The 13146-nt window shown below is 44.1% G+C and overlaps 1 protein-coding gene across 1 annotated transcript in view; it reads left to right on the forward strand.

Annotated features, from left to right (window-relative positions):
- The window catches only part of LOC118084396 (transmembrane protein 182), a 33345-nt gene extending 25437 nt beyond the window's left edge, over nt 1–7908 (forward strand). Inside the window, exon 5 of the mRNA XM_060270221.1 lies at nt 7751–7908. Within this exon, the coding sequence (XP_060126204.1) occupies nt 7751–7866 (116 nt within the window). The 3' untranslated portion in view covers nt 7867–7908. The remainder of the gene's footprint in view (nt 1–7750) is intronic.
- Nucleotides 7909–13146: the final 5238 nt, after the last annotated feature.

A 13146-nucleotide genomic window follows, 5' to 3' on the forward strand; every position in this document is an offset into this window, starting at 1 on the left:
TAGAGTTTTTAAAGTGGCGACAAACCTACACCGCTTGCAGCCATTTCAACAAGGGAAGTTTGTAATCTTCCTTTCAAGCAGAGGTGCAGCGGGGGCCCCTGGAAAATGAGGGCCATATTCCTCATGACCTAGATCAGAGGCAAAAGCTGGTGGGAAACAGATGTGTGTTGTGTGTTGGCCTCTGTCTGTTTCAAGAGACAATGGAGTGTGCATCTGGGGGTGAAGTTTCATCAGCAGTGAAGTGACTTCCCTGGTGTGCTAGCCTGGGCAGTGTGTATGGAGGTCCTTGGCTGCCCAGATGATAAGACTCCCCTCTCAGCCTTGCTGATGTGGTCCAAAAGAAAGCAGAGCAATACATTTGGCACCAGGAGTTACTGGAAGGAGGTATACAACCATCTTAGGGACCCCACTCTCTATTTGTGCAGCATTTTCTCCTTAGCCTTTTCTTCTCCCAAAGACATCCCACAAGGTACCAGAGGCTTAGGATCAGAGTTTTTCTTGTCGTAGATGGGGCAGCTTTGCAGGCTGCCGAACCCAGGGCTGGCCCTATGGCAAGGCTGGGTGGTGCAGGGTGCCGGGCCGCCAAGGGGGCGCCGCGTGGCGGGCGCTAGGAAACGGGGCGGGGGGATGCCGGAGGGATATTCGCACCACGCCGCCAGGGCGCCAGATATGCTTAAGATGGCTCTGGCCGAGCCCCCCTACCCCTCACTTCCCTCACTACATGCAGAATCACTTATGAATTGTTGGACCTCCTACTGGTCTTGTCTGTGCCAGGTGCACCAAAATCTGTCCAACATTGTGGTTGCCAGGTGCATCCTCCTTGAAATCCCAGTTCTCTGAGTTCTACTGCTTATGTAGTCAAACACAACTGAGGATACTGGCTGACTGTTGAGGCTGGTAGTGGTAAAAACAGGAAACTACTGGAAAGTGAAAACAGAATGGAGTGTTCAAAGCTGATTGGCTGGAACCCTGAACAGCAGGACTCCTCCATGCTGCAATATTTTGTTGGACGTCCCACTTGTTAATCTCTTTCTTTACTTTTTTGTGGGTGGGTGGGTTATTCATTTATATTTATTTATTTATGGAATTTGCACACCAGCCTTCAGCTGAAGATCTCAGGGCAATTCACAACATAAAAGTACAAAATGAGAACACAAATACACACTAATAACCCCCCCCCCAAACCAATAACAGCACCTCCCAGAAACACATTTAATAGGCTACAGAATGTTTAATCAGCCAAAGGCCTGGTTAAACAGAAACATTTTCACCTGGCGCCTAGTGAAGGGCCCAGGCAAGCCTCCCTAGGGAAAGCATTCAAAAAACAGAGAGCCCATTATTGTGTTGCTGCCCTCCTGGACTCTCATGGTGGGAGCACACGAAGAAGGGCCTCAATGAAAGAAAAGGGTTCCAGACACACCTTGCAGAGTCCCTTCAGATTCGCCATGTACTCAGAGCAAAAGAGGGGGAAGTACTACAACTGGTCAGGGCTCAGTGGAGTTGCTTTTCATTGTGCAATATGGAATAGATTAGGGTTTCTCAGTACAACGTTCATTCATAGAGTATACCTCAAAGCACTTTTCCCCCCCTCAAAGAAAAGGAGTAGTTCAGTAACTCTGCAAGCCAACAGCGCATCCATTATAAACTGAACAATGGGCCACACACAAAGTCCAAGTCCTAATACACTGCAAGAGAGATTGTTAAATTGCAGTCTGGTTGGCTCCTATGGGTTTCAAACAGAGCCATTTAGTTTCCACTCACACCTTAACCTTACTGTACCTCCTTTCTTGCAACTCAGCTTGCACACCTGTCAATTAAAGAATCTGCATCAAAATAAATCAATGCAGGGCTTCATACTGAAAATCAAAAGCCAGGATCACGTTCACGGAGTCTGTAACCTGAAACGTCTGTAAACTGAAGCATCTGTAACCCAAGGTACCACTGCATATAACCTATGCATGGACAATTCATAGAGTCACACAATCATAGAACTGTACCCTGAGGATCATCTAGCCCAGGGGTAGTCAACCTTTTTATACCTACAGGTAGGTAGCCATGTTGGTCTGAGTCGAAGCAAAATAAAAAAATTCCTTCAGTAGCACCTTAAAGACCAACTAAGTTTTTATTTTGGTATGAGCTTTCGTGTGCATGCACACTTCTTCAGATACACTGGAAACAGAAGTGAGGAGTTGTTTAAGATTGGGTGGCTGTCTGTAGGCAATGAAAGGTCTTCCTCCCAGAGCTTGAGAAAGGGAGCTGTCATTGTCCAGGAGAGGCTGTAGATCTCTGATGATGCGTTGTACTGTTTTAACTTGGGAGCTGTATGTGATGACTAGTGGTGTTCTGTTATTTTCTTTTTGGGGTCTGTCTTGCAGCAGGTTCTCTCTAGGTATCAGTCTGGCTCTGTTGATCTGTTGTTTAACTTCATCAGGTGGATATTTTAGTTTTCTCAAGCTCTGGGAGGAAGACCTTTCATTGCCTACAGACAGCCACCCAATCTTAAACAACTCCTCACCCACAATAATACAACCACCAGACTTAACATGGACACTGGTACCAGAGCCTGCAATAAACCCAGATGCCAACTTTGCTGCCACATACACCCGGACAACATCATTACTGGCCCCAACAACATCCAACATACCATCTCAGGACTATTCAATTGCTCATCTTCTAACATTGTGTATGCCATCAAATGCCAAAAGTGCCCTTCAGCTCTCTATATTGGACAAACAGGCCAAACCCTACACCAAAGGATAAATGGACATAAATCTGACATCAGGAACCATAAGACAGAGAAACCATTAGGAGAACACTTCAATCTCCCAGGACATACTATACAAGATCTCAAAGCAGCTGTTTTATTACAGAGAAATTTCAGGAAAGACTGGAAAGAGAAGTTGCTGAATTGGAACTCATTACCAAGCTTAAAACCATGGAGCCACCTGGGATGAATAGAGACATCGGATTCTTATCTCATTATGCATGATTAAGCTTTCTTTAGCACCTCAGCCCTTCCTCCCCCCCCCCAGGACTAATTGCAGTCACCAGCAGCCGTTAACAGCCACCCACAGGTTTACCACTCCCACCAGCCCATCACCCATTCCCACCCACCCCACCACCCTCTGTATATATATAAGGGCCTGACACTTCTGTTTCCAGTGTATCTGAAGAAGTGTGCATGCACACGAAAGCTCATCTATATATATAAAAATGTAAAAATTGTGAAATTCCGTTTGACACTTTTCTCCGTAACCGCTTGACCGATCGTCCTGAAATTTTGACACAACGATCCAGGCCACTCCTAGAGCGTTGTTGGGGGCAAAAATCCCTCAAATCACACACCTGCCCAGGTACAGACCTGCTTTTCCACCAAGTGGAATTCCTCCCACAGTACACCCCCTCCCTTCCTGAGAAATCTAAGCCACACCCAGAAACCGAATGACATCATTATCAACCAAGTAACTGAAATACACCAAGGCAGCCTGGGGGGGGGGTTGCCACAGACCGCAGCACGGCCTTCGATTTATGTAGGACCCTGCACGGCAAGGGGTTTTACTTTACCATTTAGCACCACTACCCCCCAAAAATCCACAAGACAAAAATAAATATGACTTATTTTATGGGTATGTCTTATTTTAGGAGAAACAACTGATTGTAAGCCTCTGTGCCTTTTTTTAAATAAAAAAACCCAACCATTCACTTTCTCTCCCCAGTTTAAGTCCTCAGATATTTGCAGTGCACCCCCCCCACCCCATTTACAATTCCCTACCTTCCCCATGCCACTTCCTGGGTTTTTTTATGCAACTGAACAACTTGGGTACTTCAGAACGCACCTTCTGTTGCCAGGCCCTTGCAGGGCCAGACAGAGGCCCGGTCCAGGTAGATAAGATAATGTGGCCCTGTTTTTAACCCTTTTGTTACTTTTTTCATTTTACTGATTGTGAATATGCAGACCGAGACCCCCTTTAGATTTGGAGGCCTGCACCAAGTGGCCCATATGACCCCCCTCCATCTGTCTGGGCCTGTCTGTTGCTACAGGGCTATGGGGCTTCGCTATTTGACACCCCCCTCGGGATTTCTTAAGTAGTTCTCTTTCTCCCAGGGCACATCATCACCCCCGATCCTTAATCTAAATATATAGAAATGCTCACGATGCGTGCACAGGGGCCAATGTATGGAGATACGGGGGGAAGGGACAACAGAGGGCTCAGACAAAAGTAAATACTGGGAAATGGAACCCATAAACTGACAGCTCCTTCTCCAAGGCTGGGGGCCAATGTAGGAAGATACCGGGGGTAGGGGCCAACACTCCCCAGGGACAACAGAGGGCTCAGACAGAAGTGCATGCTGGGAAATAAAACCCAGAACCTAACAGTTCCTTCTCCAAGGGTGGGGGCCAAGGTATGGAGATACATGGGGGAGGGGCCAACACTCCCCAGGGACAACAGAGGAAAGGGTATCCTACTGAAACACAGGGATGAGCCGGGGTGGAGGGAGGAGGAGCAGGATACATCATGGATCGGGACAGGGTGGGGTGGGGATCACAGAAAAGAACCACAGCAACGCATGGCCAGGTCAGCTAGTACCAAAATAAAAACTTAGTTGGTCTTTAAGGTGCTACTGAAGGAATTTTTTAATTTTGCTTTTTATACCAACCACCCACTAATGCATCTTGATGGTAAAATTTCCTTACCGCCCACCAGTGCTTGATGGAAGGAGGATTCAGCTTGTGCCGTGGAACCCCCTACCGCCCACCTAGAATCCTGAAACGCCCACTAGTGGGCGGTAGGGACCAGGTTGACCACCCCTGATCTAGTCAACCCCCCTGCAATGCAGGCATATGCAGCTGGGGCTCAAACCTGCAACCTTGGTGTTAACAGCACTATGCTCTAACCAACTGAGCTACCCACCTGCCAAAGTCCATTTTTCTTGGCTTCCAATTTTTTCAATATTAAGTTCAGTTCATGCTATTTCTATGGAATTTTATGGAATTTTTTTTAAAAGGAAAAAGTATCCAATAACATTTCTACTTATTTTTGTGTGCATTTCTCCTAAATACACATTGTGACTGGAAGTTTGCCTCCTATGTGCATTTGTGTGTGTGTGTGTGTGTGGGGATCAGCAATATAATGCAAATTTTTAAATGTTGTTTTCACTAATATACCCATTTGTTGTGCATACTTTCCCAAAACATATATGCATTTTAGTATGTGAATTTTTGTGCATGAATTTTGAATAGCAGTTGCATATTGATTTGGAGAGGGCAAATGAGGCAGGTTCACTTTCAAGAGGCAAGTTGTATTAATTTCTCCCCTTACCCAACTGAACTTGACATGAGACAGCTTTCTGAATTCCCGTGGAACTGACTCTCATCAGCTGCAACAATGGTTGTAATGTTCTCTGTTTAATAATAAGCAGCAGTTGAAGAAGCAATAGTTTTATTAAAGAACTGTGTATAACAAAGCCTTTCATTTAACTACTTTCTCACTCTGGCTTCTAGCCGTACCTTCATTTTAGGCCCAGGGGCGCCAAGTATGGGGAGCCAAGCCCCCCCCCCAATTCTAAATCAGAGGGCCACCCCCAACTTCTGTGGTGGCAGTGGTTGCAGCACTGGGTGTGCACACATGTCGTCAGCACTCCACAGGACATTCATGTGCAACGTCAGCATGCCCCAGGGCATGCATGCATGGCACACTGATGCCCTGGGCCCCCTCTTTCTTGGGGGCAAGGCAGCACATTTATTTGGGCCTGACATCCTAAACAAGGTATCGGTTGGGTTCTTAAATGTATAATCAAATTTATCCTTACAGTGATCACCAGCTCAGATAGCTTTAGAAAGACAATTAGATAAACTTATGGAGGAGAGTTCTATAAGCAGCTGTTAACCATTATGGGATCTCCAGGCTGAAAGGCAGCATGCCACAGAATACCAGTTGCTGGGGGTGGTGGCGAGTCAACTACAGGGAAAGGCTACTGCTTCCATGCCCTGGGTTTGTGGGCTTCCCAGAGGCATTTTATTGGTTACTTTAGGAAGTAAGTTATAGGAGTACATAGGCCTTTGATCTGATCCATCAGGATTCCTCCAATATTCTTAAAAAGTGCAAGTGAATGTTCCTCATCCTCTTGGTTATTCAACGATTTGGTGTTTTACCATGGCACCCACTCTGCATCCTGGCACAGTTTTCTTGTCCTCCTAACAAAATCAGGGACATGTGCTGAACAAGGATGAGTTGTTGTAATAGCCCTCTCTTTGCCTGAATTCTAGGGTGAGGAGAGAAGGCGCAGAATTTCATGTCCCATGAAGGTACACAATAGTTGAACAGGTGCCCTGCTCTTTCATACAAACACTTGTTTGTTCATAAGATTTCTTACTTGCACGCCACTACAACATTCCAGGGTGTTACGGCAATAGAACAGATGAAACATTTACCAAAAAAGAGAAAAAAAAAACCCAAGCAAAATTACTGCAGACAGAACATAAATTCAGCAAAATAGATCAGTCTCACAAAACAAAATGCCTTCACTTTCAGAGGCAGCCCCAATATCATTGGATGGATGAATATTAACTGCTTTTATATATTTTAAATTTTAGTTGTTTTAAAAATGTTTAGAAAGCATATATGAGGCAATAGATGATCCCAAATGGTGGAAAATTCTTAATACTAAGGAATATCACATAGTCCAAGATATGTATAGAGGAGAGTCCTTAATGTCATTGCAGGAAGTAACAGAGAACATAGGTGACCAATACTGGTTAAAAATTGGAGGGTTATATAAAAAAAATTCTTAAAGCCCAAGAGATAGGAAATATGAGATTAGAACAGCCAATAGAGGAATTATATAAACAAATGGAAAAAACTAAACAAGGAATGATAGGTAAAATCTATAAGAGGATGATTACAAATGAAGAACTGACAATCCAACTTATTCAAAAGATGTGGATTAAGGAAGAACAAATTAGTGAATCAAAGGTCGAAAGGATAATGAAAGGAATAGACGAGATTAAAGTAAGCAAATTTAGGGAGCTCGAACTAATTTTTTTTCTAAAATGGTATAGAACAGGGGTCCCCAGACTACGGCCCCCGGGCCGGATGCAGCCCAATTGGCCTCCCAATCTGGCCCGCGACGACCCCAGCCGCCCGCTGCCGCCGCCTGCTCTTACGGCGCACGGCGCGGCGGCGATCTTCAAAATCGGAAAAAAATCGCCGAAAATCCTTTGTGCGCATGCGTATGGGCCTCTCCCGACCCAGAAGAGGTCATTTCCGGTGCACGTCCGGGTCGGGGGAGGCCCATACGCATGCGCACAAGCGATTTTCGGCGATTTTTCCTGACCGTGTGCGTGTGCGCATGCACACGGGCGCGCACTCCCCCGCCCTCTGGCCCGCTGCGCGCGCACTCCCCTACCCTCCGGCCCGCTGCGCGGTCGGTGCGGCGGGCACCGGCCCGAAGCCCGGTAAGTCTGGGGACCCCTGGTATAGAACTTCGGCCCAGCTAGCTAATATGATACCAGGATTGAACCCTAACTGCTGGCATTGTGAACAAGCCAAGGGATGGTTCTCCCATATGTACTGGGAATTCCCAAAGGTAAGGGGTTTTGGAATAAAATCCTTAAGGTTTATTAATGAAGTTTTTAAAGTGATGTTACCCATAGACTTCAATCTCATGACAATTGGTATACCAGATTGGAAAGATAGAGGAAAAACGAACAGTAGAGGTCTGGAGTAATTATTTGTTTGAATTTATTCAGTCCGACATCGTGGCAGTAACGTCACAGGAAATAACATGGAGGGCCAAGTCTACTATTATAAGGACCAGATGGAACCCCTGTCTTCAATGGATCAGAAGACATTCAGTGGAAATTAAAGACATTGTGCCCGTGGCCGAGGACAACTGTTTGAACCCTTCCAATGGATTATGGGTGGGGGAGGGGGTGGGAAGGGAAAGGAAAAATGGTATGGGAAATTAAAAATTGGAAGGAGAAAATATAATGTATGTAAAAATTCTCATACTTTAATAAAAATCTTTTAAAAATGTTTATAGACTGTTTTAGAATGCTTTTGCTTTGCTTACATTTTTAAACTGTGCTTTTGCGGAGATATAAATTCAAGAAATACATATGAATGAATGAATGAATGAATAAATAAATAAATAAATAAAGGCAAGAGTAAAGAGAGTTCATACCTGTACTCAGTGTAATGTAACGTGCAAACAAGCCTAGGGCAAAAATACTTTGTTTACCAGACTCACAAATTAATTCAAGCAAAACCTATATGCAAATTTCCCAATCTTACAGTGTAATCGCCATGTCACCCTGCTCTGCCTTTATTTACAGCTGTCCCTTGCCTCAATTAAACCCATAACGAAAGCCCATCACAAAAGCTGACTCATGCCTTCCCCTTTTCATGCTGCAGCATCATAAGCAAAACATGCCACTAACTGTTGAAGGATGGTGTGATTTCTAATTACAGATAATACAGCTAATCAGGACCAATCAACACTTTATGATCTTGACTTAATATTTTATCATAATCTTAATTATAATTGCATTCGCCACGAATCGTGCGAAATGCTAGGTGTCATTTGCATTCCCAGCATGCTTCAACTCGTGTGTGTTTGTGTGTGTGTATTTAAGAAATAAATATTCCCTATTGGGTGTGATAGGTATGGCAAAGGCAAATTGTTTAGAGGCTGTAGCAAATCTCCACAGAAGACTGTTTTTACAGAGACTCTGCTTCTAACACCAGGGGGCGCACCTGGCTCTTAACGTTTCTTATCAGAACAAACCAATCTACACCCTGTCCTTACCGGGTGTTTTTTATAGTGCTGTTTGTTTAACCTAAGAAAGGAGGAAGAGGGAGGCGGAGAAATGTTAGTTTGTGTGCATATTATTAAAATTGAGTTTTATATCATGCACAAGTACCTTGCAGCTACAAACAAGGGATGGCCGTTTAATTAAAAACATATTTCCCCCCCGAACTTAAGATGAATAGGAATGCAATTCCCTGAATTCTGAAGTATGTTTCATTCTATTAAGCATTGTTATTCATATTGCAAAACTTAGTAAGAAAAGAAAAGAAAAAGTGCCTGTCCAGGAACTTTACGCTCTAGAGAACAACCCAGATGGAGCATTCTAACTTGTGGAAGGACACTTTGTAGCAGGGGTGTCAAAAGTGGAGTGTATTTCATAGAATCATAGAATTGGAAGGCGACTCGGGGGTCATTTAGTCCAACCCCCTGCAATGCCGGACTTTTTCACCCAACATGGGGCTTGAACCCACAACTAGGGTTGCCAGACTCAATAGTGGACAGGACTTCTGTGCCTTTAATTGCCCTGCTCTCTTTTGAGTCTGGAAGAGAGCATGGCAATTAAAGGCACAGAAGTCCTGTCCACTATTGAGTCTGGCAACCCTACCTGCAACCCTGAGATTAAGAGTTGTGCTTTACCGACTGAACCATCCAGCCAAGCCTATCTTAACAGGAACAGGGGTCTGACAGCTCTTGCTTCTGGCAGGATATGATATATGACACCCCACCCACCACCATGAAACAGGAAGCTGACTTAAACTGAGGCAGGTCATAGGTTCTTCCAGCTTAGCATTGTCTGCACTGACTGACAGCAGTAGTTTTCCTAGGTCTTTCCCCAACCCTGCCTAGAGATGCCGGGAAGTGAACTTGGGACCTTTTGTTTTCATTTTGCAGTTGCAGTTATTTTCATTATTAAAGGCTTCATTTTGTTGCTCATGTCAGCTTTCATTGTATTCTCCCCTGCTGCTGGTTCTGTGGCAGCAGCATAATTCCATGTGGCTTCCTGATGGTTGCCATTTTATTTGCCCAGAATGCTGTGGGAATAGTGCCATTCTGGAGTTTTAGTAGCAGGAGAAAATGGTGGTTCTCTCTCTCTCTCTCTCTCTCTCTCTCTCTCTCTCTCTCTCTCTCTCTCTCTCTCTCTCTCACACACACACACACACACACACACACACACACACACACACACAACACAAATGGTGGTTGCCATTATCCCTCCAAAATGCTTAAAGAATATATGACACAAACTGGGTTCCCTCTGGAAAGAAGGCATCCACCAAGAGGTAGGGATAGGGGGGAATTCTGTTCAGTTTGTTTAAAGGCAAACTGCTTAATTTACAGCAAAATAAAAAAAATCCTTCAGTAGCACCTTAAAGACCAACTAAGTTTTTATTTTGGTATGAGCTTTCGTGTGCATGCACACTTCGCTTAATTTACACTTTCTAAAACAATGCATGAACCAAAACAGCTTTTCTTCGAAATTCACACACTTCTCTGAATATTGAAATGCAGCTTTTCTGCCAAGTAATGTGTACACAAATGCATCTGCTAGTGTTATATATATGTTGGCTCCCAACGTGGGGCCATGTGTTATTATATGTTATAATAACACTAGGGCAGAATGCATACTGTATATAGAGGCATATCTTGATGAAAATAACCTACAAAAAACCAACATGTTAGGCCAAACTACGTGCAAAATTATGTATATTAGGATAAATTTGCACGAAAATGCTGATGAATTTTCAAAAGGGCCTTCTTTAAAAAAACCAACAACATCCCCACCACCTGTCTGCAAACTGGTGTGGAAACCTGAAGAGCTGAATTTAAGATTGGAAGAATGACAAACCAAGAGAAACCAAAATTGGCATAGTCACTTGTCCTCAGAGGACCTGTACTGCTGCTGAAGAAGGTATGCCATCTAGTTCTGAATGAGTCATGAACAGGACAACAGGAATCAACCCAATTCATTTCCATTCTTTCAGGGATAGCTCTAGGTTTGAATGAGGCCTTTGGTGGGCTGCTATCTCTTACCTAGTGTTGGCAGGCAGGTGGAAGCCCTTTGAGCAGCCCTGCAAGGAACATTACAATGTCCTTGGAATGATACTACATGAAGGGCATTGTGGGAAATTAATATGGCAGTAATGTGCCTTGCTGGTTACTAGCAGCTGTATTTGCTTTCACAATAAAATACAACCACTGTTGTCTGGGAATTCTATCCATGCTGTGGGGATACCTTAAATAGATGCCACGTTACCCAGTAGCAGGGGTGCCAACTTGAATAAAATATTGTGTTGGGGGGAGGTAAGCCCCACCCTGCATAATTGATCACATGATGTGACACCCACCCACCATCTGAATGGCAATGCTCATAATCTTTTGGGAGGGCAGCCCCCTCAAATATTTTAATGGTGGTGGTGGTGGTGGGGGGGCTCCTAGGCCCAGTACCCACCCTAAGTGAGGATGTCTGTCATATTTGGTTATAATATCCTAAAAGGTGTTGGAATGTAAAGACTAGACAGACAATTTCCTAAAATAGGAGGAGGAAGAGGAGGAGGAGGAGAAGGTTGTGAAGGAGAACTACCAAATGGGGTCCATTTATTCCAGTGTTTCATTTGTTGTGAAATCAATGCATGGCCCCACTATCTGTATGAAATACAGCTCTTTGTAACACAGGGAAATGTATGTCTCTGTGTTCTCTTTGTCATGTGGGCAAGCAGTATGAAATTATTGGTTCCCTTCATGGTTATATACACTTGGTGCTAAGTTGCCAGCTTGCTGTCTAAGAGCTAGGTCTCGCCATATGCTTGCTCATCACTTGATAACTGCAGCAAGACATGGTGTGGGTGTGTGCCTCTGTGTGAACGAAACATCACAGGCCAAATATCCATTTTGATTTCTGACAATGCCCCAGAGCAATGTTACTTTGGGGGTACCTTGGTAAATGAAAATGGTTCCTCATGCAGCTGGGCTCCCAAGACAATCAGAAGTGTTGATGGGCCCTGTCAGAGTGGTAGAATGCTGGCAACTGCCTGAGGGTGTCAGGTGCTGATGCTGAACCAGGAAGGATGACTGTCAATCTAGCAATGACAATTGCAGTTTGCTGTTGCTAGAAGTTCCTTGTCTTTTCTTTTCAAGTGACAGGCTGTACAATGCATCCTCTCTACTTTTGTGACCCTTTCACTACAGCATTCCTTGATTCGAAACCGTGATTCTACACACAAGTGTGCACTCCCCCCCCCAAGGCTTAAAAACAATTGCCAAATGAATTAAATATCAACAAGATGGGGAAGAGGGCCAGGGAAAATGCTAAACACGCATCTCCTGCTATCCATCTCCTGAGATCACGAGTCAAATTTGTATAAAATCCAGCCTCTGTTAGGAGATGTCACTGGTGTTTAGGTAGATAGGAGCATTTAACGTGGAGAGCTGCCAGGTTTGTCAGCAGCAACAACAAATATCGACACATTTTATTTCCTAAGCACTCAAGGACAAAAAATAAAATAAAATGCTTGATGTATCATTGTGCCAAGTTGAAAGAGGTTGGCGTAATTGAAAATTCTCTTTCCCCCCTTTCCTCCTCACTGACAACCTGCTTTACTGCAAGGAAGAGAAGCGATACAGGCTTACTTTACGTCACTGGTGACACTGTAGGATACAAGCAGATTAGAGGACAATTAGATGCTAAACTGCACAGAGCCCAGTTTGCACAAGGTGTAAGTTTTATGTTATTTAGCATTTGGTGGATGGGGTCTACGTAAAGACAGCATGTGTATTTTTGTGTGTGTTTGTTTATAGAGAATGGCTCATAGCAGGTGCAATATTACAACCTTTATATTATATGTACCGTATTATCTATTATTCTTTTAAAATTACAGTACAGATCTGGAAATCTCTGGTTGATTGCCAGACATTTCTGATTTCCAGTTCCTTAACTATGGCAATATCCCCTTCTTAATTTGCTGTAGAAATGAAGGAAGTTTGGGGTAACCAAAAGTGAGATCAGTTCAGTTCTGGTACTAAAACCAAATTCTGAGGCTCAGAATGTGCTCAGGGGCTCTTCAGTTTAAACTGCATGTCTTTTGCATCAAACTCTGACTGGTGGATCTTGGGATTGTAATTATATTAATAACAATAACAATAATAACCCAAAGCAGGTCCTGCAAGCTTCGCAGGCCAAAGAGAATGGTTTTGCCATCCGAATGCAGTTTACACAGAACTCAGCAAGTTCCTGCCCTCAAGCTGCCTTACTGTTTTATATTGTAACTAGTGTCATTCAGCCCGTTCAGTAAACGGGTGCTAGATGGGCGAGAACGGAGGGGAAGCCCTGGGACCGCG

This window comes from Zootoca vivipara, chromosome Z (genome assembly GCF_963506605.1).
Source record: "Zootoca vivipara chromosome Z, rZooViv1.1, whole genome shotgun sequence".
NCBI classification, from domain to species: Eukaryota; Metazoa; Chordata; class Lepidosauria; order Squamata; family Lacertidae; genus Zootoca; species Zootoca vivipara.